This window comes from Crocodylus porosus, unplaced genomic scaffold, assembly GCF_001723895.1.
Source record: "Crocodylus porosus isolate Cpor-Errol unplaced genomic scaffold, CroPor_comp1, whole genome shotgun sequence".
Classification (NCBI taxonomy): Eukaryota; Metazoa; Chordata; order Crocodylia; family Crocodylidae; genus Crocodylus; species Crocodylus porosus.
This window is the reverse complement of record NW_017728927.1, coordinates 879,032-903,821: the sequence shown is the minus strand read 5'-3', so window position 1 is coordinate 903,821 and position 24,790 is coordinate 879,032. Positions and strand designations below refer to the sequence as shown.

The 24,790-nt window shown below is 40.8% G+C and overlaps 2 protein-coding genes across 2 annotated transcripts in view; one reads left to right on the top strand and one right to left on the bottom strand.

Moving 5' to 3' along the window:
- CDR2 (cerebellar degeneration related protein 2) overlaps positions 1-9,758 on the bottom strand; it is a 15,521-nt gene extending 5,763 nt beyond the window's left edge. The window contains exons 1-2 of the mRNA XM_019542213.1: positions 9,523-9,758; positions 4,815-4,927 (exon numbers count right to left, since the gene is read on the bottom strand). Coding sequence (XP_019397758.1) covers positions 4,815-4,927; positions 9,523-9,601 — 192 coding nt within the window. The 5' untranslated portion in view covers positions 9,602-9,758. The remainder of the gene's footprint in view (positions 1-4,814; positions 4,928-9,522) is intronic.
- Positions 9,759-9,850: 92 nt separating this feature from the next.
- LOC109314856 (transmembrane protein 180-like) overlaps positions 9,851-24,790 on the top strand; it is a 27,030-nt gene continuing 12,090 nt past the window's right edge. The window contains exons 1-6 of the mRNA XM_019542212.1: positions 9,851-9,940; positions 13,276-13,460; positions 15,050-15,784; positions 19,563-19,717; positions 21,152-21,235; positions 23,337-23,480. Of these exons, the coding sequence (XP_019397757.1) occupies positions 13,308-13,460; positions 15,050-15,784; positions 19,563-19,717; positions 21,152-21,235; positions 23,337-23,480 (1,271 nt within the window). The 5' untranslated portion in view covers positions 9,851-9,940; positions 13,276-13,307. The remainder of the gene's footprint in view (positions 9,941-13,275; positions 13,461-15,049; positions 15,785-19,562; positions 19,718-21,151; positions 21,236-23,336; positions 23,481-24,790) is intronic.

The window sequence follows — 24,790 nt, the reverse complement described above, 5'->3', positions numbered from 1 at the left end:
TGGTCTAATAAAAGACATCACCTCTACCACAAGTCCTTATTGCTCTATCCAAAGAGACTGTACTTTAGGTACAGCGAAATCAGAGCAACATGGGAAACAGGAAGGAAAAGCAAAAACTGCTTGATCACCTCACTTTGCCTTTACCAGGGTAGCTTGAAATACTACTGCAGATGAGTTCCCACCCTCAAATACCATTAAAAGGTTAAATAGGCTTCTTAATAATTTTGTAATTCACAGCAGCATCTATATCAGTTGCAAAGCAAGTAGAACAACTTAATATATGTCTGCAGATGATAAAACTGTCTAGCAGGCTTGTACTCTACCATATTATTATGAAAAGGGAGTAATACAGCTTCTAAATTTGGATTTAGGAACTGCCAGTACTCAGACAGGGTCAGGCAGTCCCTCTCGCTTTCCTTCTAATGTACCGTTGCTGTATTTATTACATTTATCATGATTAGTTATTGTATACGTGTCAGTGCAAAGGTCTGCAGCAACAATCAAACTGTACCTCAGGGTGTCAACGTTTGCTAGTTTTAACCTTCAAAGGAATAACTTTGATCGGACCTACATGCACTTCTTGGCTTCCTTCATCCTTTCCATGCAGCAGAGTGCACTACATTTCCCCTTGCAGTTAGTCTTAAAGCTTTGTTGCAAGAAGCTGGCAGCTATGAGAGGGAGAGAGAGCTACTAAAAGCAAGTTATAGAAAGTAACAGCAAAATATTTGGTAGTCCAGTTCACTGTATAAAAAGAACTGATATTCTGAAAAAAAATTAAGAGTATAAACATAAATTTCTTTACAGTGGCAAGTAAAGCCCCACCTACACATTACACGTGTCAGATTTAAGACCTGCCTGTACAATTAAAAATATGGACCTTGCACGTTCATCTCATCTTAAATCACTAGATAGGCTTCCTGTGAGGGAAGAAAGGAGGGAATATGAACATGTGTGTTATCATTTAAAGGACCTCACATTGTTGTATCTTTAGGCTAAGTAGTTTGCACACACCACCAACTCTTCACATTAGTCTATTCCCACAAGTGTCTCCTGCCATCCTGTTTTCTCCCTTTATTTCAGGGACTCTGTGCAATGATTCTCCAGGCATGGGCACTTTCCCCTCCCCATCCTGGGGTTGTGTGCATCTTCTAATCTCCAATGTCAAGGACCTCCTTTGAGGGCCTTGGTCTTTCCTCTGTTTTCCATTCCATGTCAGGAGTTCTTGTATGTCCTCACAGGTCTCACTTCTCCTCTCACAGAAGTCTTTCAAGGTGCTAACACTTTAAACTGTATGGGAGGATGAACAGAGCTAGGTTTAGGAATATTGTTATGTCACCAGATACAAACAAATTCCATTGGCACAATTTTGGATTGTTGAAATCACTGACTGCTAGCCAAGTATCAGTCTGCATGTTCCCCATTTCATTCTTTTGCTGAAGATCTGACAAACTAAAAATTAGTTTTGCCTACTGATGCCTAGAAATTTCCCCCAAAATTTGTAATCTGCAGCAACATTCAAAAGTTGGTTCAAAGACAATGAGTTGAGGATTGATCTTTAACTAATGTCCTAGTGCATATGCACAAGAAAGCTGAATTGTCATTTGTCAAGGCAACTTTAAATTATGTGCCTAACTTTCAACAACATAACATTTTTGTACATATACACTTCCTAGTATTTTTAAAGATGCACAAATTCTGTTATGTGCAGCTAACTGAATTGGATCTGTATTAGTCATTACTAGTTTTTTTTCTTTTAACTCAATGAAGCAAATGTAACCATGGTCTGCTTAATTCAGGGGTAGGCAATGTCTTTTTGCCAGAGTGTTGGCAGGCCAGAAAAACAAAATGAGGGCTGGGGGTACATGGCAGGATGCACCATGCTTATGCCCCTTGCCCCCTATCCAAAGCCCCTGCCCCCAGGTTCCAATGCTGCTTTGCAGAAGCTGCGAGGGCAGCACAACAGGAAGCACTGCTGGTATGTGCTGCCTCCCCAGAGCCTGGGGCTGGGGACAGCTGGGGGCAGGGCCAGGACAGAGAGGCAGCAGATGTTTGCAGTTGGCCCAGGTTCTGAGTAGCTACTGATAGCCACAGAACCTGGGCTGCTCCCATGGAAGCCCTGCTGCAAGCAGCCCAGGTTCTGTGGCTATCAGCAGCTACCCAGACCCAGGGCCGGCTGCAGCCAGGACGCTACAAACAGCTGCTGCCCTCCAGCCCAGAGAAGGCAGCAGGTGCCGGCACTGTGCCCATAGGGGTTGGGAGGCAGCAGCTGTTTGTAGCCTCCCGGCTGCAGCTGGCCCCAGCTCTAGGTAGCAACTGACAGCCACGGAGCCCAGGCTGCTCCCAACAGGGCTTGCAGAATCCCAGCTGCCTGCTGGGAGCAGCCTGGGCTCCCAGCTGGCAACAGCTACCCAGAGCTGGGGTTAACTGCAGCTGGGAGGCTGCAAACAGCTGCTGCCTCCCCAGCCCCAATGCGTGCTGAGGAAAATGGGCTTGCGTGCCATGCTCAGCACACGTGCCAGGGGTGGCCCAGGGTTGCTGCCTCCCAACCCCTATGGGCACAGTGCCGGCACCTGCTGCCTTCTCTGGGCTGGAGGGCAGCAGCTGTTTGTAGCGTCCTGGCTGCAGCCGGCCCTGGGTCTGGGTAGCTGCTGATAGCCACAGACCCCTGGGTTAGTTCTATGTTCCAGGGAACATCTGTAGAAGGGACAACTTTCATTTACCCATTTGGCAAAATGTAAGCATTCCCCTAATAAGGACAGTGTAGAAGTGAGTCAGAATTTGAGACCTAGTAATGTTCGTATAGCAGTCTAACACTTTAGATTCTCGTAATAAATCTTGTTTGTGAACCATGTATGCCTGAGGGAGTCATTTCAGCTTTTTACATACACGTTTCCCTTGCTTTATGCTGTACATGCGTTCCTGGAAAACAGCGCATAACTTGAATTTGCATAAAGGGAACCCACTTTACAATGTAACAAATAGGGATATGTTCCAATACCTCCACTGTACTGACCCCCAGACCCATTTCTACCACTTTTACAAGACAATTTTGGTACTTGCCAACAGCAGACAGTGCACACAAGCACAGTGTACTATCATAACAGGGACGGCAACTACAGAAACACGTGTCGCAAACAATGAGCGAGGAGCACAGATCCTCACTGTATTTTGAGACTATGTTTTGGTGCATGTCACTCCCGCAATACACCGCACAGAGCAGCTAACTGTGGGCATCCACCACGCTGATCACGTAAGAATGAATTTACCTCACATATAATGAATTTTTGGTATAAAAAAAGGTCATTGCATAAAAACAAATCCACACATACAGAACCCATGTAAAGCGAGGGAAACGTGTGTGTACACACACACACACACACACACACACAGATAGGTTCTTTGCTGTAATTTGCAAATCCACTGTTTTGATTTTTTTGTTGCGTTTCATACTACAGAATGACCAGACTATTAAGAGAATATCTACAAGAACTTAAATGTGGGAGGAAAAAAAAGTAAATTGAATGGGAGTCCCAAGTTTTTGACCCAGTTGATATGATTTTTACATAAAAAGGAACAAACAAACAAGGCTTGAAATCTGTGAATAGGCTGGTATTTACCAGGTCATACCTTTCTCAATCACAGCATTAGTTTACATTTATATGCATATCAGTAGCAAGTGTGTGTTAAGGCTGTGGTGTCTGCCATTGATGTACAAAGAACATTTAAACATTCTCTATAATTGCAAGAGCAGTTTAGTTACTGCTTTAAAATGATTACTGCTTGAAAATACTACTTGCACCATACAGACTTTTCAGTCACCTGATTTCTTTAGTAAATACCAGGCACAGCTCCTTTCCCCCAGCTAAAGAATTTAAAGCTTCTGTCAATGGGTGACTGAAGTAGTGACTGCACTTTGTAAACAGAGTAAGTTTATTTTGAATTGGTTTTACTTTAATGCTTGTTGTTCAGACTAAACAATAACCGCATCACATTGCTCCCTACCATGTAAAGGAATCCCTTTAAGCAAAACATAATTCTAATGCTCATAGGTTTCATGGGAAAAACCAGCCATGCTATGCACTATATTTCAAACAATGATCCCTTTCAAACCGCTTTAAACTTCTTTTATATCCATAGCTTCTAAACTGTTTATCAGATCATCCTTAGAAGTCTTTTAATTGAAAAGTGAGATACATATGTGCATGATAATCCATAAAAAGTTTTGACAAATCTGGGAAAAAAGCTAAACTACTTGCAGTCTGGAGTTCCTGATCTTGTGTCTTTGCTCTTCCTTCTAGGGGATAAACATATACCTGCTCAATTACCCCAGCTTTTTTTTTTTTTAAAATCAGTATCTCAGAATTTGATTTATTTGTTAAGAGTTTCTCCATCCTGAATGTCTCAAGTTAAGCTTGTATAACAGCCACTGAAATGTTTAACACCAGTGACAAATTTCACACTTCAAGTGACAAGTACAGGAAGATTTAGCAAATAAACAAATTACTGAACTAAGTAGTTTCTACACAAGAAATCTGTTCTTGATGGAAATAATTTTTTTTTTTTTTTTTTTTTTACTTGCGTAAGTCTGGCTCCAAACCTTTTGCTAATCAGAGAAAAGTATGTTTTGATGACATCTACATGAGGTCTCAAGTTTTCAGAATTTGAAAATAGCCTTAATTGGTTGCCAGAAGTAGCATGGTATCTTCTTGAGATGAAGTTTTGAAAATCTCAATACCACAGTTCCCTGGTATCCAAATCGTTTTAATTTGCATCTGGCAAAAGTATTTGAACTGATAACACCCTGAAATATTTACCTCTATTTCCTGTAGTTGCTCTTGATTGGTTGCATACATTTGTTGTAAAGATTCTTCCAGCTCAGTGTTCCGATCTAGTAATGTCTTCCCAAGCTCAGCAGCAAGATGTAGATCTAAAAGACACAAAAAGGGTCATACAGTTTATGTACAATTGTGTGTGCTGAAAATTATCACATTTTAGCATGTTTCAGTTATGCCCTTGAGAAAGTGTTGTGGTTATATCACAACTGTTTTTGTTGAGACATTTCACTCCACTACAAATTCTTTGTGAAAGATGCTAACTCTGAATACAGCATTCATTTGGGCTGTAATGAAAATTTTGGAATTGATCTGAAATGTAAAAAATCTCCCTTCTTTTATGTTTCGTCCTCACCCTTTCCTTTGGCTCTTCCTCTTACCTTCACACTCCTTTTTCCCTTTCACTCATCTTCCAGGATTTTTCTCTGTCCTTCTTCCCCCACCCCCCGAGCTACCTCCATCTTCTCATTTTTCCCTCCCTGCAGATTATTATGAATGAAAGCCATCTTTCCCATCATGAGAAGGGAGAACTGTATAAACTAGATCACCTGCTCTGAGTGGTTCTTACCCCAGATCCTGCAGTCAGCTAGAGGGTGATACCACCTTAAAATGACATATCTTTGACTAGTCGGGGCTCAGGCATATGTGGGGTGAGGGGAGCTGGAAGGTGGAGGAGACAAATTCAAAAAGCCTCTTAAGTTCTGTTTAGACAAGGCCTGAGGGGAATGATGGGGGACTAGATGTCCTCATCTCTCAAGCTACCTACCTCAGTTGTAACCACCACCACCAACCTAGCTTACAGGGGATCAAGCAGCTATATTTTTTACGAGTTTTCCCCTGGTGAAATAGGAAGACTGACAAACACTGAGCTCACACAGATGCAAAGTGTGCACTCAGATATGTAGTGTATCTTGATTTATAATCAGTGCAATACAATAGTTGGTTTCTTTTCTTCCCCAAAGCTATTGTAAAGGTCATTTATTCTCAGAGATATTTAGGCTCTCTTTCAGCACAATCCCCCTCAGCCACCTTCAGAGTTCTCATGAATACAGCTGTTGTTGAGAAAGGCAAAGCCATTTTATAGGGACCATGTCTAGAATCAGAAACCTTCCTTTGAAAGGTGAGCTTGGCATTCACGAATCTGCATTATGGAAGATTTGTGAACAATAATTAGCATGTGAGGGTTTTACATATATTTTGGTCCTAAACTAAAAACACAACAGTGGAAACTAAATCTTGAGGTTATTGCTGGAACAGTAAACCATCTAAAGACGGTGTTATTTAATATCAAGAGAAGCATGGAGTGTAAGAGACGCATTGTTTAACTTCTGAAATTTTCCACCTCTTTCACATCACGTAGACCATGACCAAGTTGTCTCAAGCATGCCCACTGGTAATACAATCTTGCTAATTTTTAGATATATAGAATTATCCCCACAAATGGCAGCTACCCAGAATACAAGGAAGGACAAGCCAAGGAAAATGTAGTGTTCCTTCCAATGTGATTTAGACACCTGAGAAAAAGAGGTCTTGCATTGAAGGTTTCAGCAGCATGAAACAAATTCCTCATTTTTACATTATTTAAATGGCTCTTTATTTAAGAAAATCAGTTGTCCTCTATCCCAACAAAAGCTATCTGTGAGTTAGCTGCGTTTAGGCACAAAGGCATCCTGTACATCATAATGTAAAGAAAGAGACTTAAACATTCTTGCTTTGGTATTCCTCCCCCTCCCCACAAATGCATTTAGTTTTGGTCTTGCATCTACTCAAGTGCAAATGTAGCTCCATTTTCTTTCCTAGGCTTTCTACAAGTCTTCCACTCTGCCAATTCTGTCTAAGACCTCTTGTTGCTACATGTTCTCTTACCCACTTAGTCGTATCAGAAAGCAGCAAGTATGAGCTTTTTGCCTGTCTACTAAGAAGTCCTAAACCAAACCATGTTTTTTCACATCTCGCTCTGCAGTACCTATTGCTGTCCACAGCTTCAGTGATTCTGTAATCCTTTACATAATTACAATCCAACTTAGACTTTCTAATTCCACACAAGGTACTAAATTTAGCTGGTCATCAGCCATCATTATTAAAGCCGTTCAATAACTCATGCTATTTGTGTTGCCTTAAATGTTGCTAAGCTTAACAAGGCTTACTTAAGCTCAATGCTTCAAGCAAGCATTGGATTCTATTAAAGACAAGCAACTGCATACATAACTTGTAAAATGACTTAAGAGCCAAAACCAAGTATTTAAAATGTGCTTAAAAGATCTAACCAATTGAGAAGAAAGTATTTAGAAAACTGGAAGGAATGAAACTGTGCATGTAATTTCCTGTTAGTGTGTAACTTGAGTATTGGTCGTGTGATATTTATGTTTACAAAGCACTTTGCCCATGAAGCAATACAAAAGGAGTACAGTACTATTCCATCTTTTATTTAGATGCTCATGCTACAGACTTAAATGTAGTCTGTTATTTTGGCACAGTTCCAAAGCGGCATTCATGTTTTCCTTATGTGAAAAATTTGGTATTCTTGACAGAGAAGAAATTGGTTTCTTTATGATAGGCAATCACACAAACATGAAAAAGCAAACTTTGTCTTAAAGTGAAACTTTGGTCTCATCTAAAACTCAGAGCATTAAGTACTGCAGAAAGAATCTGCTTTCCAATGTGCTGATTTGAATTATATTAAGGCACTGATAAGTGTTGGTTTCAAGAAGAGCTGAAAGTGTTCAATTTTTTCAAAGATGGTTAGGCTACTAGTGCATGAATTAAAGGGTGTTCATTTTTTAAATCCGTTTAACATGACATATTCAGACACTGCTTTTGTTAACATCTAAGGGAATTTGGAGAGGTAGGTTAACCATGTTAGTCTGAAGTCAAGCAGAAGGCAGGGTAGATTTACACCCTATAGACAAACTAAACCAGAAAAACAGCGTGAGCTTTCATGGGCCTAACCTCACTTGCAGAGTTTTAGAGTTTGGCTGGTGACATAACTATGCAGCCTGATACAGTCCTTCAGAGTTCAAGGTGCAATAAAAGCAAGTGTGCAAGTAAACAATAGAATATAGCTAACCAGCTGAATAAGGATAAAAAACAATGAAAGACCATCTGAAACGTCAGTGTAGTACAGAAGCTTATCTTTCTGCATTCCATTTTATTTTGTGATCCTGAATACATTTTGGCAATATGCTGGTTAATAGCTCAATCAGATATTTAAGAAGTTCCCTTTTCACCATGAGAATAGTCCCTGAGCAGTCATGAATGGCCAGTACAAGTTTAGTCAATTTACACCTTGTCCCTGAAAGTACAATACACAAGCAAGATTTTGGCAGATCAGTCTAGACTCATTAGGTTTAACTGTTATGTCTGGAAACTCCAGACTTGGAAGTCCTGTTCTCCCTAAGCAATCATCTCTTTGTGACACTTGCACAAACCTTGCTGAAGGTGTTATTATAACTGGGCAACCAAACATCAAGATAATGTCACCAGTGTCCTGCTCCTATGTTTTAATAATCCACGCAAGATAATTGTGCAGTAAGTTGTGCCCATTCCTTTCAACAAGAGACTATTAAGCAATATGGTATACACTGATTAGCCCTTGTGAATATTTAGTTCATGAGCCTTACTTTTAAACAAGTCTTAGAAGAGTCTCTGAATTGTGCATTTATTTTTCATTTTAGGTTGTGATCTAGTCAACACTTTGTTGAAGCTGGTGGCCATTTTCTTAGCATGCATGAATTTTTTTCAGCAGGGCACTAAAACATATAACCAATGTAGGAAGTTGCTTTTTACCATCCCAGCACACAGAAAAGTCACTTCCATACTTTTTTCTTAATAAAAAGGGACTAGATATTAAATTCCGTTTCCCCCAGTTAAATTTTCATAGTTGTTAGGGTTGGAAGGGACCTAAACAGATCATCAGGTCCGACCCCCTGCCCTGGGCAGGGACAAGTGCAGGGTCATAACACCCCAGCCAAAATTTTGTTTTCTTTTTGGGCATAAGAATCAAAGATTGTAGACTCTGAAATTAGATGGTTTGGGCAGGTTTTCAGGTTGTAAGAATTAATCTTTTAAAAAGCTACTCTCGTGATTGTTGGCATTGCTGTTAAAGACCACGCTTTGGGAATGCGAAAAAAACAGCCCTTTCTTATAAGTAAATAAATATGAATAAAAGAAAGAGCTACGTTTTTCATGTTCCCAGAACGAGGACTTGAAGAACAATGCCAAAAATCACGAGAGTTGGCAACACTTGGTTGAACCTCTCCCATTCCCAGTGTTGATGCCGGTCAGCCTCTGTGACACCTAATGGCATATTAGAACGGAAACTAAATAACGCGCTTCTATTAAATACACAGACGTTATTCTGCCAAATTGTCAAGTAAGGAGGGGATACTTCCAAGTGCCCCGAGCACTGGGGACAAGGGAAGGCTCAACGCCAGATGCCCGGTCCCGCAGCATCAGCTTCTCGTGGTTGTTTCACGGCGTGTTTCTCCGGGGCGGGCTCCTAGTTAATGCCCCGCATGGAAGTTTCTGAAGAAAGCCCCAGAGCGCAGGTGCTCTGTTCATGCCCAGGACGGCGGGGCGGTCCGCGCGGCAAGAGCAGGCTGGGGAAGCGCAGAGCCGGTCTCCTCCACCCCGGCGGCCCTCGCAAGTGCGGGAGGAGGCAGCTGCTCGGGGGGGTAAGCGGCGGCCTCACCTTGCTGCAGGTCGTGCTGGTCGTACCACGGCTCATCCTCGCGGAGCTCGAACTCCTCCACCAAGCTGTCGGCCAGCATCGCGCCCCAACCCAGCAGCCCCAACGCTCCCTTCAAAGCCGCCTCCGGACGCTGCCGAACGATTCCGGATGCTGCCGAGCGCAGCCCGAGCTGGGCAGGGCCGCCGGCGGCGGCAACGTGGCAGCGGTAACCGCCCTCCCTCCCGAGAGCGATTCAAACCCGGCTCGCCCACCCCGCGACTCGCAGCCAATCGCGCGCCGCAGCTCGCAGACCGAGGGGAAAGCGGACCAATCAAGCGCCGGAATCTTCCGCGTCGCCAATAGGCTGCGGGGTGGGGCGCACATCGTCCGCGCCCCCGCGGTTGTTGCGCAGGCTCCAGGCTGAGGGAGGAGGTGCGCGGTCAGTGTGGCTGGGGGGGCGGGCGCGGTTGCCATGGCGGCGGGGTGAGGCGGTGTCCGGGGGCTCCGGCGTGTTGTAGGCGAGGCGAGGACGCCCCGCGCTGCGCAGGCGGCTCCTGGGGCTTTGTTTACCTGGGCGCCCCGCTCTCCCTCTCGCTTCCCCCATGGCCCGCGGCCGCCTCCCGCTGGGGAGAGAGGGCGTCGGCAGGGCCAGGCGAGGCCGTCCGGGCTGACCCCGTGGGGGTGCGGGGGCCAAGGGAGGCCGACTCTGAGAGGAGGACCGAACGGTTCTTCCGGACCCTGCGCTGCTGTCGGCCTGTTCGCGAGGCAGTGCGGTGGCAGCACCCGCTTGCAGGAAGCGGGAAGGGTTTGTGCAGGAGCGAAGAAGATTCTGAGATTCCCCAGGATCGTCCAACCCAGTCGCTTTCCTGTTCTGGAGGAGGATCAAGGGCAGCCTGTGGTTCCGATGTGATGAGAGTCGAGTGTAACGTGAGAAGGAATTCCCGTAAATAGTCTTCAAAGCTCATGCCTTAAGGCAAAGGCTACTTACTATGCAGTTTACAGCCCATCTAAGATTGCAAAACCTAGTATGTTGTTGGTTTTTTAAAGACTGCAAAAAACATGCAATGTTGCCTATCCAAACATCTGGAAATCATGAGCCAGGTTCTTAAAAAAATATATATATATATGCACAAAAACCAGCAGTGGCTTACAGATACTTGTATTTATTTCTTTGGCTCAGGTTAACTTTGTGCCTAGCTGATGTTTTTTTTTCACTTTGAGTGGGGAGCATCTGCCCCCAAGGTTGGATGCCCAACATGATTGCACAAGTATAAATTGCCTCTTACTGGTGCAAAAAAAAAAAGGAGCAGGCACACTGGAAACCCCTGTAGCAGTGCAGCTTACTAGAATGTGGTATAAAGCTACCCCAGGGAAAAAAATCAATAAAAACAGGCTTGTGGAAGTAAAGTATTTTGCATGGTAGACTGCTCAATGCACGCAGGTTATTATGTGCTCATCTTCCCACCTAGTGATTAGGTGTTGTAACAGCAACTACTCCAGGCTAATTCACACCAGTGTACAAAACCAATATAAAATAAAGCAGCATTAACATATTTTGGCCACGTCCAGATGTGTGTGGATGTGTGGTTCCCCAGGAACAACTAGCAGCGCGATATTGTGTGCTGTCATATGCACTCTGGCACCAAGTTACCCATGGTAGGGTAGAGGAAGCTGGGGACCTGCAGGAGCTGTAGCTGTGTTGTTTCTGCTATGCAGAGCCTGGCTGGCAGCAGACCACAGCTCCAGCTTTAGGTGGTGCACATTGCCACCGTGTGTACCACTCCACTTCTTTTTTCAGTGGGTTTTTTGGCCCCCTGCATATCCAGGGGTCCAAAAAAACCCTCTGCACTGCTCTGCAGGGAGGAGAACAATTGAATGGACAGTATGTGGTGCCATGAATGTATCTGGAGCACCACCTACCATGCAGCTACACTCCGCTTTGTGTCAAGGCTAGAAACATTGGTAACTTACTGCTTCTGGAGTACCATCTGTAGACAAGCTAGGCAGCTGTCTGCTCACAGTCTATGCAGGTTTTCTAGACTTTGTGTGGTAACTAAGGGTCATCATCTTCCCCAGAAATGCCTACCTTCAGCCATGCCGGGAACAATGAAAAGTGATTGTTTTTGCTGATGGCAGCCTCCTTTAGTTTAAAAGGATGTGGAAATCTTGCTGAGGACAGCCCAGTGGCTTTAGTTTATTGAGAATGAATGCAAATGAATGTTTACAGACAGAATTTCTAGTGACTGAAGGGATAAATCAGAAATTATCAAATATTCTTTAAAATATATATTTTTTGAGAATTGGTGTGCTATGAAATATTGAGGGATTGCACAGCTTTCTTAGGAAGAAATCTGAAGTTGTGTTGCTGAGGATATACTATGGTTAGGTGGATTAGAATGAGCTATTAATACCAATTGATTTTCAGAAGAGAAAAGTAATCTAGCTGTTCACATTTGTATGTGAAAAGTCAGATAAAGTGAACAGTGTAAAGCCATTATACAGAATTTATTTGGAACATGTAACAAGCTTAAATTTAAAGTTGAGTCTTCTCACTATTGCTACCTTCAGTCATCTTTTCATTTAATAATATAAGCAGCTTCAAAGGGCCATGGAGGCTTGCTTCTTCCCATTTTCCCCCTCATCCCAACTGTTCCTTTGTTTCTAACTTGAATTAGAAAAGAATAATAAAGTGTTATGCTAAATCAGGGATGTCAAAAATCTGGCCTGTGGGCTGCATCTGACCTATGGAGCCCCATCATCTAGCTGCTGGCCCTGGGTTTTAAATTTACCCACATGCCGAATGGGCCCACACCCAAAGCACACGGCACCTACTCCAGCACCAGCACTTCACGTAGCACCCATACAGGGCCAGTTTCTGAACCTTCCCACCTCACCCCCGCAGTGTGATGGGATCACCAGTACACTGCTTAAGTTAGAGAGTGCTGAGCTAAGAACTTCATATGTCCTTGGCTGAACCCCATAGGTATGTTTCACATGCTGTGTGACTACAGAGCATAATGTTTAGCTTCAGGATGCTTTATTTAAATTTCTAGTTTTGTAAAATAAAACTGGTAAGGGAGAAAACAGAGATGAAGAAGATTCCTAGTCAGAAGTAATGGCTTCTGTTTTGTCTTTTATTAGTTTGTCAACTGAAATTTTGCTTCCAGGTTGCTTTTTATTATTAACATTAAACTAAAAATGATCATCTTGAATTGGTTTAAAAGAATGGGTTTTAAAAACATTACTGAACTAAATTTACAGCTTATTAGATATTGGTACCTCAAGGTAATCCATTAATATGAATTAAATTTATTTAGTCTGTTTTTCACTTAACAGTTTTTAAACTAATGAAAGAAAGAGTGATCTGTAAAATATTTGTGGTTTTGGGGGCAGGATTTGCACTAACATAGATGTAGGACTGGGGTATGATAAAAGTTCCCTTTATTTTTGTTAGACATGGTCTATTGGCATTTAAGCATTGCAGATGTATTAAGAAATGGTATTAATACTGTAGCTGTTTAGGCTTGTGCTCATGGTCCAATAATGTTATATGTTTTGTTATATATTTAGAAGTAGAAAAGAGACTGAGACTGAGGAAATCCTTAAATACAGATTTCTGGGACCCCAGCCTACAACCCTGACGTGGGCAAATCTCCCTTGGTTGTCCCCAGCAACATGGCATATTGTAACACAGAACTTCATGTTGTACTGTTAGCAAGTTTATAAATATCAGGTAATGATACTTGTCTAATTGTTAACTTTTTTTAAAATTAGAAGCAGAAGAAGAAACTATCACAATTTGGAAAATGAAGATTGTTTTAGGAATTCATCCCAATGCACTGGCATATGCCATGACCACATTAGGTGCTGGAATGATGAACAGTATCTTTAATTTCTACTATGTTAAGCTTTTCTTAAACCAATACAAGATTTCAGAAATTGCCTTTCATCAAGCTCAGGTACAGTATGTTGAAACATTGATTTTATTAGTGTTGTATAACCTTTATATGGCACTGAAATAATTCTGCTTTGCTTATGAATTTATTGTTGCTCTACTGAAATATTTGATTTATCATAAATTAAAGATGCACTAAATGTACATTGTTTATAGCTTTTAGTTTAAAAAAACAAATACAAAAAGCCTTTATGGTACTGGAAGAATGTTTTCAGTGGAAAATTAAGCACAATATTGTGAACTTCTGTATTTATATATCAACATTGTCTGCTAGAAGAGTTGAGAAATAGTTTCACTTAACTTGGGGGTGGGTAGTTAGTTTGGCTGGAGGACCACTTTGGTGAGCTGTTGCTGGGTTGAGGGTACTGGCTTAGCAGGGCAGAGGGCAGTCAACCCTACCGGCCCAGGCCCATCTACTGCACACCCACCGCTGGGGCCGCTGGACAGAATGGGTTCCTGGGGTTTGTATGGAAACTGGCTGAGATCCCTGCTGGGCAGGTTGCACTTGGCTGCACAGATAAGATGGGGCCATGAGTGGGCAAGGGCCAGGATTGTGGGGTGGTGACAGCACGGGGCAGACCTGCAATCTGCTCCCCTCCTGTCTACTCCTGGATGCTGCTCCCTGCCTGTCTGTGGTCCCATCCCATCTGCCCATTCAAGCATGCCCTGCTCATGGGGGTCCCAGGCCAGTCTCCATGGAGACCCCTCCCACCTGCCCACCTACTCTGTCCAGCATCCCCAACAGTGGGTGTGGGGCAGGCAGGCCAGGGTGCCTAGGCAGCAGGGCCATGGCCTGCAGTGGCAGAGACAGTAACGGTGGCAATTGGAAGGAGCCGCTGCTGTGGGGGCTGCCAGGCAGCAGAGTTTAGCTGCTGCTGCACCCAGGGGAGGCAGGATTAGCTACACATACCATGGCACCTGGGCTGGGTGGGGCAAAGGAACCTACCATGTACCAGATAGAATGCCTTGATGGGTCAGATCCAGCCTGCGGGCCATATTTTGCCCACCCCTGACTTCACTGCTTCTACATACAGAGTGCCAGCTATATGTGCATATTAATGCGATGCAATAAACTCTAGCACATATCGCGCTGGAGTTTATTGTTCCTAGGTGCCACATTTACAAGTGCACCTGGGACTGCACCATGTTAAACTAGATCAGAGCAGCCCTGGCTGGGGAGCCCAGAGGGTCAGCCTGCCAGCCTGGGGCTGCTCTGACCTGACTTAACATGCTGTGGAGGGGCTGGCTGGGCACAAGGGTGCTTCAGCATTGGGCCAGCTGGAAGGCAGTTCCTGCACTGAAAAACCTTCATGCTCCGGCCAGCTGGGTCAGCATCTAGACGTGCACTGCTGCGGAGTGAATTAGTTTCTTGTTGCCTAGTAGAGATGCATGTGTTCACTGTGGAGCTAATTAGTCTTCTCTGCAGTAAACATGTTGTGTCTTTGTTTTAATTTTACAATATATATATTTTTAACTTCTCTTTTATGTAGGCCAGCTTTTTTGTTTTTGCTGTTGTTCCAGATACTATGTTTCTTAAGACTCCAATTGAACACACATGTTACTAATAATAAATTCTTTATTTTTTCATCTTAGGTGGTTTTTATGATATGGAATGCCATTAATGACCCTCTCTTTGGGTATATTCAAGACAATTCCAAACTCCCATGCTGTTCAAGACGTCAGTTTTCCATTTTATATGGAGCTCCATTGTATGCCTTAGCCTTTTTGCTTCCATGGTTTCCTTGGAAACATTATCAGGAAGGTGACTGGCTAAGTGGTCTTCACCTTATTGTTGCTTTATGTGCTTTTGATGGCTTGCTTACATTTGTTTTGCTAGCACAGTGTGCACTTTTTGCAGAGATTTCAAGTAGACATGAAAGTAGACTTCAGCTCATTAAATATAGCCAAGTGGCATCGTTAGTTGGATCAACCAGCATTCTCTTTTGTGGACTAATATCAGATAACATGGAAAATTTTACCTACTTTCAAGGCTTTACTGTTTTAGTTGCAGTATTAGCGACTGCATGTATGTGTTACACTGGCATGTATAGCACTAGTCAGTATGAACAGAGAGAATCTCTCATGGAAGACACTAGCTTCGGAAATGATGATAGAAATCTTTCCTGGTCTTCTGTAATTTCATTGACCAAACAGATCATGACGGAGAGAAACTTTGTGCTTTTTGTGACTATGAACTTCTTTCAAGTGTTCCACCTAGCTTTCTGCAACAATTTCATGATGATCTTTGCGGATAATCTCATCCCTAAGGATGTCCTTTCCTCCTTTATAAGAAGCATCATGTACGGGGCAGGCTTTATTTGTCCTCAGGTATGCAGTAATGCTTTTAATCTTTCATTTGCAAGGAAAACACTGTTGAATTTTGTGCTAGTTCTCAGTAAATTAAAGTATCTGTTTACACTGCTTTGTTGAGAAAATGCTGTATCTGGCAGAAGCCTTTTAGCAACCCGAGTACACACAAATGTTGTGGACCAACATTGTAAAAGAACTTAATACCTGTGTGTATAATGTAGTCAACACCAACCAAAGGACAGAGGGGCGAGCGAGAGCAGGCAGATAGAATAACAATCTATGAGAATTCAGAAAGTACATATGCCAAGAAGAAAAAGTAAGTGTTTGGTAGGTCTACAGTGGTTTATAGTAAAGAACAAAGACAAAAAATACCTGTCATGGAAGAATACCCAGAAACAAAATCTATTTAAGTGTGGATTTTGTTTTTCTTTTTTATGCATGTGGATATGAGTTGAGAATACCCCTATTCCTTTGGGAAATTTAAAGCATTGAAAACTAAATACTATGTATAAAAATACTGCAAAAAAACCCACACTACCTCCGCTTCAGCATAGGAATTGATGAATGGTCTAAATGACCTAACAGAGTAGAGGTCTGGAATTACATTTGTATTTGTGGGAGTGACATCTAAGTGGGGTGGGCAGGAATGTGTGTGTACTTAGTTGGCTGCCTGCATTTAGAGGGTTCATGAGATCCCATTCCAAAGGTGCGTCTACACATGATGCTACATTGCCGTAGTGATATAGCCTCCATGGGGAAAAACCTGTGACTCCACAGCTACATCACCATAATGATATGGTCCCCCATCATAGCACATAACTATGATAATATAGTGCCTAAAAATAACCATGCACAGCACATGCGGCACACTACCAGCTATTACTGCACCATATTTTAGTACTTCCAAAAGCAAGTACTAAATGATGACACAGTAACAACAGTTCCATAGCAGCATGTGTAGACGTACCCCAAGAGACCCAAATATGGATGTAATGGAAAGAAAACATACCAAAGTGGTTAGAAGTGGAGTGAGAATGAGTGAGTGATTAGTTCAGAACATGACTAAGCTCTTTAAAAAAAAATACCCCCCCACTCATTGCTTTCTAAAACCTTACATCAGGTTTTCAAAATCTAAACGAGTTTACTTTAGAAAATGATTGTTGACTGTTCATAAGTACAGAGCACTTTTTAAGTTCAGCACTTTGAAAATCAGGCTCTTAAGTTCTTAAAGATAATTTAAAAAAAATAAGAAAAAGGCAAAAGGAAGATTTTGCTGATATGCCAGAAAAAATATAGCATTTTTTACAGGCAATACTTAATTTATTTTCTATGCTATGTAATTCACAAACATCTGCCATTCAAAATCTGCCACAGATTGTACAGGCCTTTTCAGTAGTTTCTAACTGATATAACACTCCTTAGGAACATGTATGAAAGAAACTACAGAAATAGGGACTACTTTAATAACTTTACACTCAATATATAGTGATGGTTAGAAGTGAACAATCTTTTAGAAAAGGCATTTCTCTCTGCTCCCCAAAAACTCATTGTCTAGAAGGTCAGTGAACCATATAGAGTTTGGTGTGTCCTTTTTTCCCCTGATGTGTTGTCATTTTGAATTTAAAATATAGTAAGTGAATTTTCTGATGGTAGTGTCCTGAACTTTGCTTATTTGTAAAGCATCCAATCTACTTGAAATAAAGTCTCTTTGTGGATTGTGCCTCAATAACCCGTAAAGGGACTAGAATACTGCTTGTATGGTTTGCAGTATTCCCTAGCAGATTCCCTGGTTTTGAAAGGAGACAAGACTTAAACTGAAGTTGAAAACATCACTGAGCCAATAATATTTTTTTCTTGAAAGTAGAAACCCTTTTTTGGAAGGTAGCAAGTCTCTTATCAGAGTTTCTGGAACCAAGTGGTTTTTCTTAATCACAGGAAGTTGAGATCCAGTTTATTAAAATAATATAGACTTCTAAGTATGAAGGCTTTTTACCAAAGTGCAAATCTTTCTATTTGTCAGGCACTGTTCAAAACTCTTCTGTATTGACATTTGCTAACTACAAATCTTATTTATCAATGACTCGTAACAAGTATTAGTACCAGCAGTGTAGTTAACTTCATTTATGTTGAGGTGGTAAAAGTTTTCTTGTGAACCAGCATTGGTATCTGCAAATACCTGGTATCTGAAAATTGAGATGTGCTTTATTAATAATTAATCAACTTCCAGAATTGTATTGATAGTCTCGCTCATGAAAAAGATTAGAATCTGATTGTAAATGGCCCTGCAGTTCCAAAAATTAGAGAGATTTTTACCTCAAGATAATGTCTGTTCTTCATTTCTTTACTCTTCTCAACCTCCTCACACCGTGGTGCCTCAAGATCAAGGGCACTCATCAAGCTTTTAGAGGGTTTTGCCTGCAAGAGGTGGCATTAGCTACTATTATGTTACTTGATAGTACCCTCCATTTGAAATTCTGTCTTAAGGCTCCACAATGAAACAGTTTTTGAGCTGTTTTTATTTTTAAATGAATTATGTCAGGTGTGCCCAACCTGTAGGACAGATGGCATAGGCAACTTCTGTGTTGGCAGGCAACTGATTGGGGAGAGGGAAAGCAACAGAGTTGCAGATAGGGCAGCGAACAGAAAGCTGAGCAGCAGATGAGGTAAGAGAAAGGGATTGGAGCAGCAAATGGAGACAGTAAAGGGTTAATCTGTGGCATGCCTGCCAAAATGGTTGCGCCCCCCCCCCCCCCCCATTGACTTAAGTAATCCAGGCTTTTGTGACATACTGTTTATGGCTATTTCTGTTGCTGCAAACTGAAAATTATTAACATTGGAGTATACAATAATTTGCAATGCTATATTCATGGGTTTGATTCTTTTCTAATTCCTGTAAATCCAGCTAACAATTTACTTGCCATTTTCACACAAACATGCTTTAAATTTAAAACATCTCTGACCCAAACACCAGTGTTTTACAGAGAAAGCTAATATAACAAATGAACTTCGTGAGCACTTGAATAACTTCATGACTTTTATTGTACTGCAGTAATCTAGAGTGAGTTACTGAATGTCACAGATCCAAAAATTTGTATGTCCCTTTGCATCAACCATTGTTTAAGATCTGTTTAAAAAGCAGCAGTCCTACTAGTTATCAGTATCCACCTTTCCCACTAGCCAAGTTGGTATCATGCTATAATAGAACGTCTCAGTGAAACTGTTTTATCAACTACAGATGTCATGCTGAGTAATGTCATGTCAGTAGAAGTTCCACTGATATCAGAGCCATTTCAATGTTAATGAAAAAATAGCTTTAAAAGAAATCTGTAACCGTTTTGTTCAGCCCAGCAGCCAAAGTTCAAATAGCAAGAAGCTCTTTTAACTAAACATACTACAAAATACATTGTGTAAGGGTATCAGTCACCACGTTCTAGGACACAAGCAGCTTGCTGGCTGAAGTAGAAAAGAATATTTTCCCCAGGGTATAGTCATGACCAGTCAGCTTGATGAATTATTTTGGGTGGAAAAAAGCATTCTACTCTACAATGTCTCTTTTAAGCCATTACTACAGGTCAAACAGGATGGATCAGTCATCACTGTCTGTAAACTTGTTACTTTTTAAAATTGTGAGAGGTACTTGAAAAATGTTTATCATTGAGTTTCTTCTTTTAGAAAATGTGCTTTTTTCCAGTCAATATTATTTACAGACCATGAAGCAGTAAAATATTTACAGTACTATATATAACACACTGAAGTATATATATTTTTAAATATATTATTTCTATTTTCTTTTCAGTGTCTCGTACTTCTCAGCCAGAGTTTGTTGAAGAAGTTTGGTTATTATAGGATCATCTTGTTTTCTTTTTACTTAGAAGTAATAGCTGCAGCTGCTATGTTTGCTGTAGGGCCTGAACACTATTATTTCCTGGCATTTTATCTCATAGCAAACATGTAAGTAAATATATGCTTGAAAGGATATTCTCTAAAGTTTTTAATAGGTTAGTCACTGAAAGCATAAGGAGCCTGTCAGCGTGCGTTCTCTCTCTCTCTCTCTCTTTTTAATATATACCATCTTGATAACTTGAATAATTCCTGGCTACAAGATTCCTTTATTCTAATTCACCAGTCTGAAAATGCAGCAACAATACAACAGCAGCTTCTGTTTCAGTGTTTCAGTATCTTATTTGTTTTACATTTTACCTCCTAAAATGGACAGTGGAGTTAATAATTAATGTACAGCACCACCTCCAGCCATGCATCACTTTTAAAGATAGTTACATGCAGAGTCCAGTGAAGCAGACTTTCTACTTATCCACTCAGTGAGGTATTCCTCCGAAGTAATGGCTCAAGGCTGTTTCCAAGGTAAAATCACACCTTTCTGTGGCACTGCCGGAAAATTTTAAGAACCCTCCTCTCATGTAGATATTGGCAAATCAGGTGACTGGCTAAACATTAAAGCAGTTTTATAGAGGAAGGTATATTATGAGGTGTGGAAAACTCTCAAAGGGGGTTCTCATTAAATATTTTTAAAACAGCTTTTGGAGTTTGAACACTGTTACTACAATTCAGTTCATCTTTCTCTTCCTTTCCTACCTCCCCACCCCCTTTTTTCCATTATTCTCCTTTTCTTTCCCCCTTTTTCTTTTCATCTTTCAGTATTTCATCATGAGCTATTATAATCAAGGATCACATGACTTCCAATCTGAATGATATTATCTCATATTTAAAATGAGGAACATGTTCCCTTAGAAAAATCTCTAAGGTATGTGAAGACTGTTTGATTTAGTACTAGCTAAAAGACCCAAAAAGCCAGTTATAATTAGCATCTCATTATCCCAAAGGTAAGCAGTACAATTAAATCTCAGTCTTTCCTATTTATTCTTTCATTGGGTTCAATTGGTTATGTGTTAACCAAGGTGCTTTTCTAATTTTTTTTTTCATTCGTCACTTTTGAAATTGTTTTAAGTTTGTATCCTGTCTTTCTCAACCAGTCTTTTGCATATCTTTCACATTTCAAAGGGAGGTGTTTCTGCTCTTTCTTCCAAGATGTTCCTTTGGTTCTAGTCATCTCAACCAAACATCTTTCACTTTATACTTTGCACAAAGCTGGTGTCACCTTGACATTCCAGAAGGAGTTGTGAAAATGTTTTAGGTTTTATAGAGTTTCTAATTCTGAGAGAAAATAAGAGCTTTACTCCAGAGAACTGTTCTTGAAACAGACCTCGTAACTTTTCCTTTTCTGTAGTAAATATATTTTCTTAATGTATATTTTGGGTGCATATGCTTGTATATAAAATGCCACATGGAGCTATCTATTAAAATATTTTTATTGGGAAAAGTTGGTTTAATGCTTATGAACATTTTTAATGTTTTGTCTCTCTTTAGGGTAATTGTTCAAGCTTCATTCAGTTTGTTTAATCTGCCCTTGGCAGATATTGTTGATGCAGACTTAATAAAGCATAAACGGAGGTATGTTAAACATACTAGTGCTCTAATATTTATTATATGAAGTGCCATCACATTCTCCTTAACATGTTCATTGTATAAAAATGTATTGTCAGCAAACACATTAACAGGATTCCTAATGTTATAATTGGGTAGGGAAAGGCTTTTCTTTTTAAAAAAAGTAAAAACTATTATTTTTTCAGAAGTTTCACTTATTTACTTTACATGAGAAATGAGTAGTAAGAAATTATTACTGTATCTTTGTTTTTAAACCTTTTAACATTTTAGCCAGTGTTTTTTAATACGTTTTTGCTAGATTATATCCAGATAAGTGCAGCAGAAGTTGCAACATTCTTTGGCCCTTGTCCTGCAAAACTTGTTTAAGTGCAACTTTAAATATGAGTAAAAGCACTTGCATAGGAGTTTCTTGCATGAGTCCTTTTTATTATTTCAAAAAGCAGTGTAAGCAGGTCATAGGTTGTTTCCATTGTGAACTGTACTTTATTTGCAAGCACTGAATCCAACACACTTTCATTCATATAAGTCCTGTTGACTTAACTACAAGTATTACTTAAGCATGTGAGTAGCATTACTTGTGCACTTTGCAGGATGAAGCTATACTAACATTGAGGAGGCATTTTGAATGCTTGACCTATACTGTTTGGAGTGCAAAATTCAAACCTTATGCCATTGAGGTTATCTTTTTAAAACAAAAATTGATTAAATTTACTGTGACCTACTGTACTATACCTATAGTACAAACCTACTGTACTGTGATTCATGTAGCTTTTGGATTTGCATCAAACTATAAATAACTTCCTCTTACTTTCATGAACATGCTAATATTTATGTTAGTGCAGTTTCAGGTTTTTGTCACTATCTTGTAAGAAATCATTTGTTTAAAGTGAATACTTTGTGTTATTTGGGGAAAAAATATCAGACTCGCTCTCAAACCTTCATCCTAAAAAGACTTAAAATTATAATTAACTACCCAAAAATAAGTAGCCCTGTTCACTGCATTATGACCATTAAATTACATAAAGCTGAACACATAAATATTTATAGGATTTAAGCCAATCTCTGTGCAAATCTGAGCCCAAGAATTTTCTTTGAAAAATGGGGGGAAATTGCAATTTCAGAATATTCTTGATAGCACATCTCTTGAAGTTATTCTGAATAACTTCAGTGTTATGTTTGCTGAGGAACAACTTGCTATATAACAAGGGTATTTTCTCAAGTTCTAGAACCAGGTCACACAGCTCTCACAAACTATTGTAACTCTATCCTGGTTTCTCCTCTTTGTTAATAATGTATACTAGCAGCTTGAGAATCAGTAGACTATTTGAATCCTTGTCCAAAGCCCAGTGAAGTCTGTTACTTGTTGTAGGCTTTGGATAACACCTTGTGGCATATTTCCATTAGCTCCTCTGACTGCTTCTTGTCCCTGGGGAAAACCCATGCCACATGCCCTCTGGCATACGCCAGGTTACCCCAGGTTGGATAGGGGAGGCTAGGGCCAGCAACCATGCTGGCCCCAGCAGCCTTAGCTGGGGGCCAGGGAAGCTGCAGTTGCAGTGTTTCTGCAGCTTGGAGCCTGGCTGGCAACCAGAGCTTGGCTTCAGCAGGCCAGGCTCCAGTTTTAGGCAATGCATGCTGCTGCCACACGCACTACCCTGCTTTTTTTTTTCTGTATAAATATTTTTTTTTGACCCCAGGATCTCCCAGGGTCAAAAACCACCCGCACGCTGCAAGGTAGCAATGCGGAAAGCACCCGAATATGCAGTGTGTGGTGCCACAGGTGGGTCTGCTGTGCCACATATCGCATGGGTTCTCATTTGGACATGGCCACTGATTTCATCTGCAGTGGAGTAAAACTAATTGCAGGCACCTAAAATACTGTAAAAGATTATACATCTGTGTGTATAGTTTTAAAAAACCTGTAATTTATCTATACTGGAATGTGCAACTGTTTCAGAACCATAGCTGATAAATACATATGTCTGTGTCATGATGACTAGCATTTTAGTATGAACAGTACTTAAATTGTGAACAGAAAGTACTATAAGTGATTATATATTCTTATATGTTGTGTCATGTGGGTTAACACTCATCTTAAATATTTCAGATCACCACTTTCCTCCATGGTTTTTGGTACCAATGCTTTATTTACCAAGCCTGCCCAGTCTTTGGCTCCTATGCTTGTGGTTATGATATTAAATCAGTTTGGATATGAGCACCTGAATAATAAAGTTATTCAGCCTGATTCAAGGTGAGTGGAAAAAATTAACCTTTAAGTCACAGAAACATAAGCAGATGTGTGTACAGTGATACAAAATACACATTTCTGTGTGATGTGCAGCAGGAGAGGGCACCAGAGAGTAAGAACTAGCTCTTTATGCCAATGTTTTAATAAGGTAGGTGGGAGAGAGGACCTAGAAATGTTGGCAGAGGAATACATTTTTCAGACAATGATAAGGGAGAAGTTAGAGAGAGGGTCTTATCTCATTTATTTAAAGTTACTGCAATCATTATATAATGTAGCAGTCAAGATTTTGGGGGATACACCATGTTTGTGATTATTCTCACTGGCCCTTGGAGCAACTACACATTTCAGATACTTCAGAACATGACCATTGTTCCAGTACCACCATAGCAAGTACATATGGGAGGGAAGAGCATGTGACAGTAAAAAGACTTAGTGCTTGCAAGTACTGCTGAACAGGAAATACCTTCACCTGCCATGCATTCAAACAGTAAGCTTACTTTTCAGGAGCAGCCCCATGTTTGCTTGAAAGAATTGTAAAGTTAGTCCTTTTTAGAACTCTTTAACTTTTGGGAACAGATGCCATATAAAACTATGCTTTCATTTACCCATTATTAAATCCACAGACCACTCTTCTGTCCCGCCTTGCTCCTCATTATCCCCTTTGCAAGAAACAACCCCATGCCTTGTTACTGATACAGTGGTTAGAATTCATTGCTGACATGAACCCTCTGCCCCTCTATTCCAACTAATCACTTCACCACTCAGGACAACTACATTAAACACAGTGAATGCAGCTGAAGTTTATGCGCATCATTCTCAGTTCCCACTTCCAGTTCCATGGAAATTAGAGTTATGGTTGTGCTGGCCTGGATCTTAACATTCCACTTCTGGGTTTTCAGAGCTTTGAGTGTTGTGAACTCAGCATTCTGGAAGGGCATAAGATGCATCAGGGCAACCCTAAATGTGCTTTAACTAAATTTTTTGTCCATGAATAAATGTTTCCAACACTGCTATTAATTGGGGGAAAAAATAAAAACAAAACCATTCGAGGTGCGAAAAAATGTGTCCCTGAAAATCTCCGCGGACGTTTCCTAGGAGTTTGGAGTGGGTGGCACCCGGCCCCGCCACCGGGGCGAACCGCTATTAGTTTTACCTTGAATTGAAATCAAACCATGGCAACAAAACATTCCATTACTTAATGATAGCATTTGTATGTCACAGTTCTACCTTATGTATACTACTTTCACAGTTATACTTTTTGTATATTTTTTTTTGTATGCTAAGTCAAAAAACTATTAGCAGTGTTTTTTACT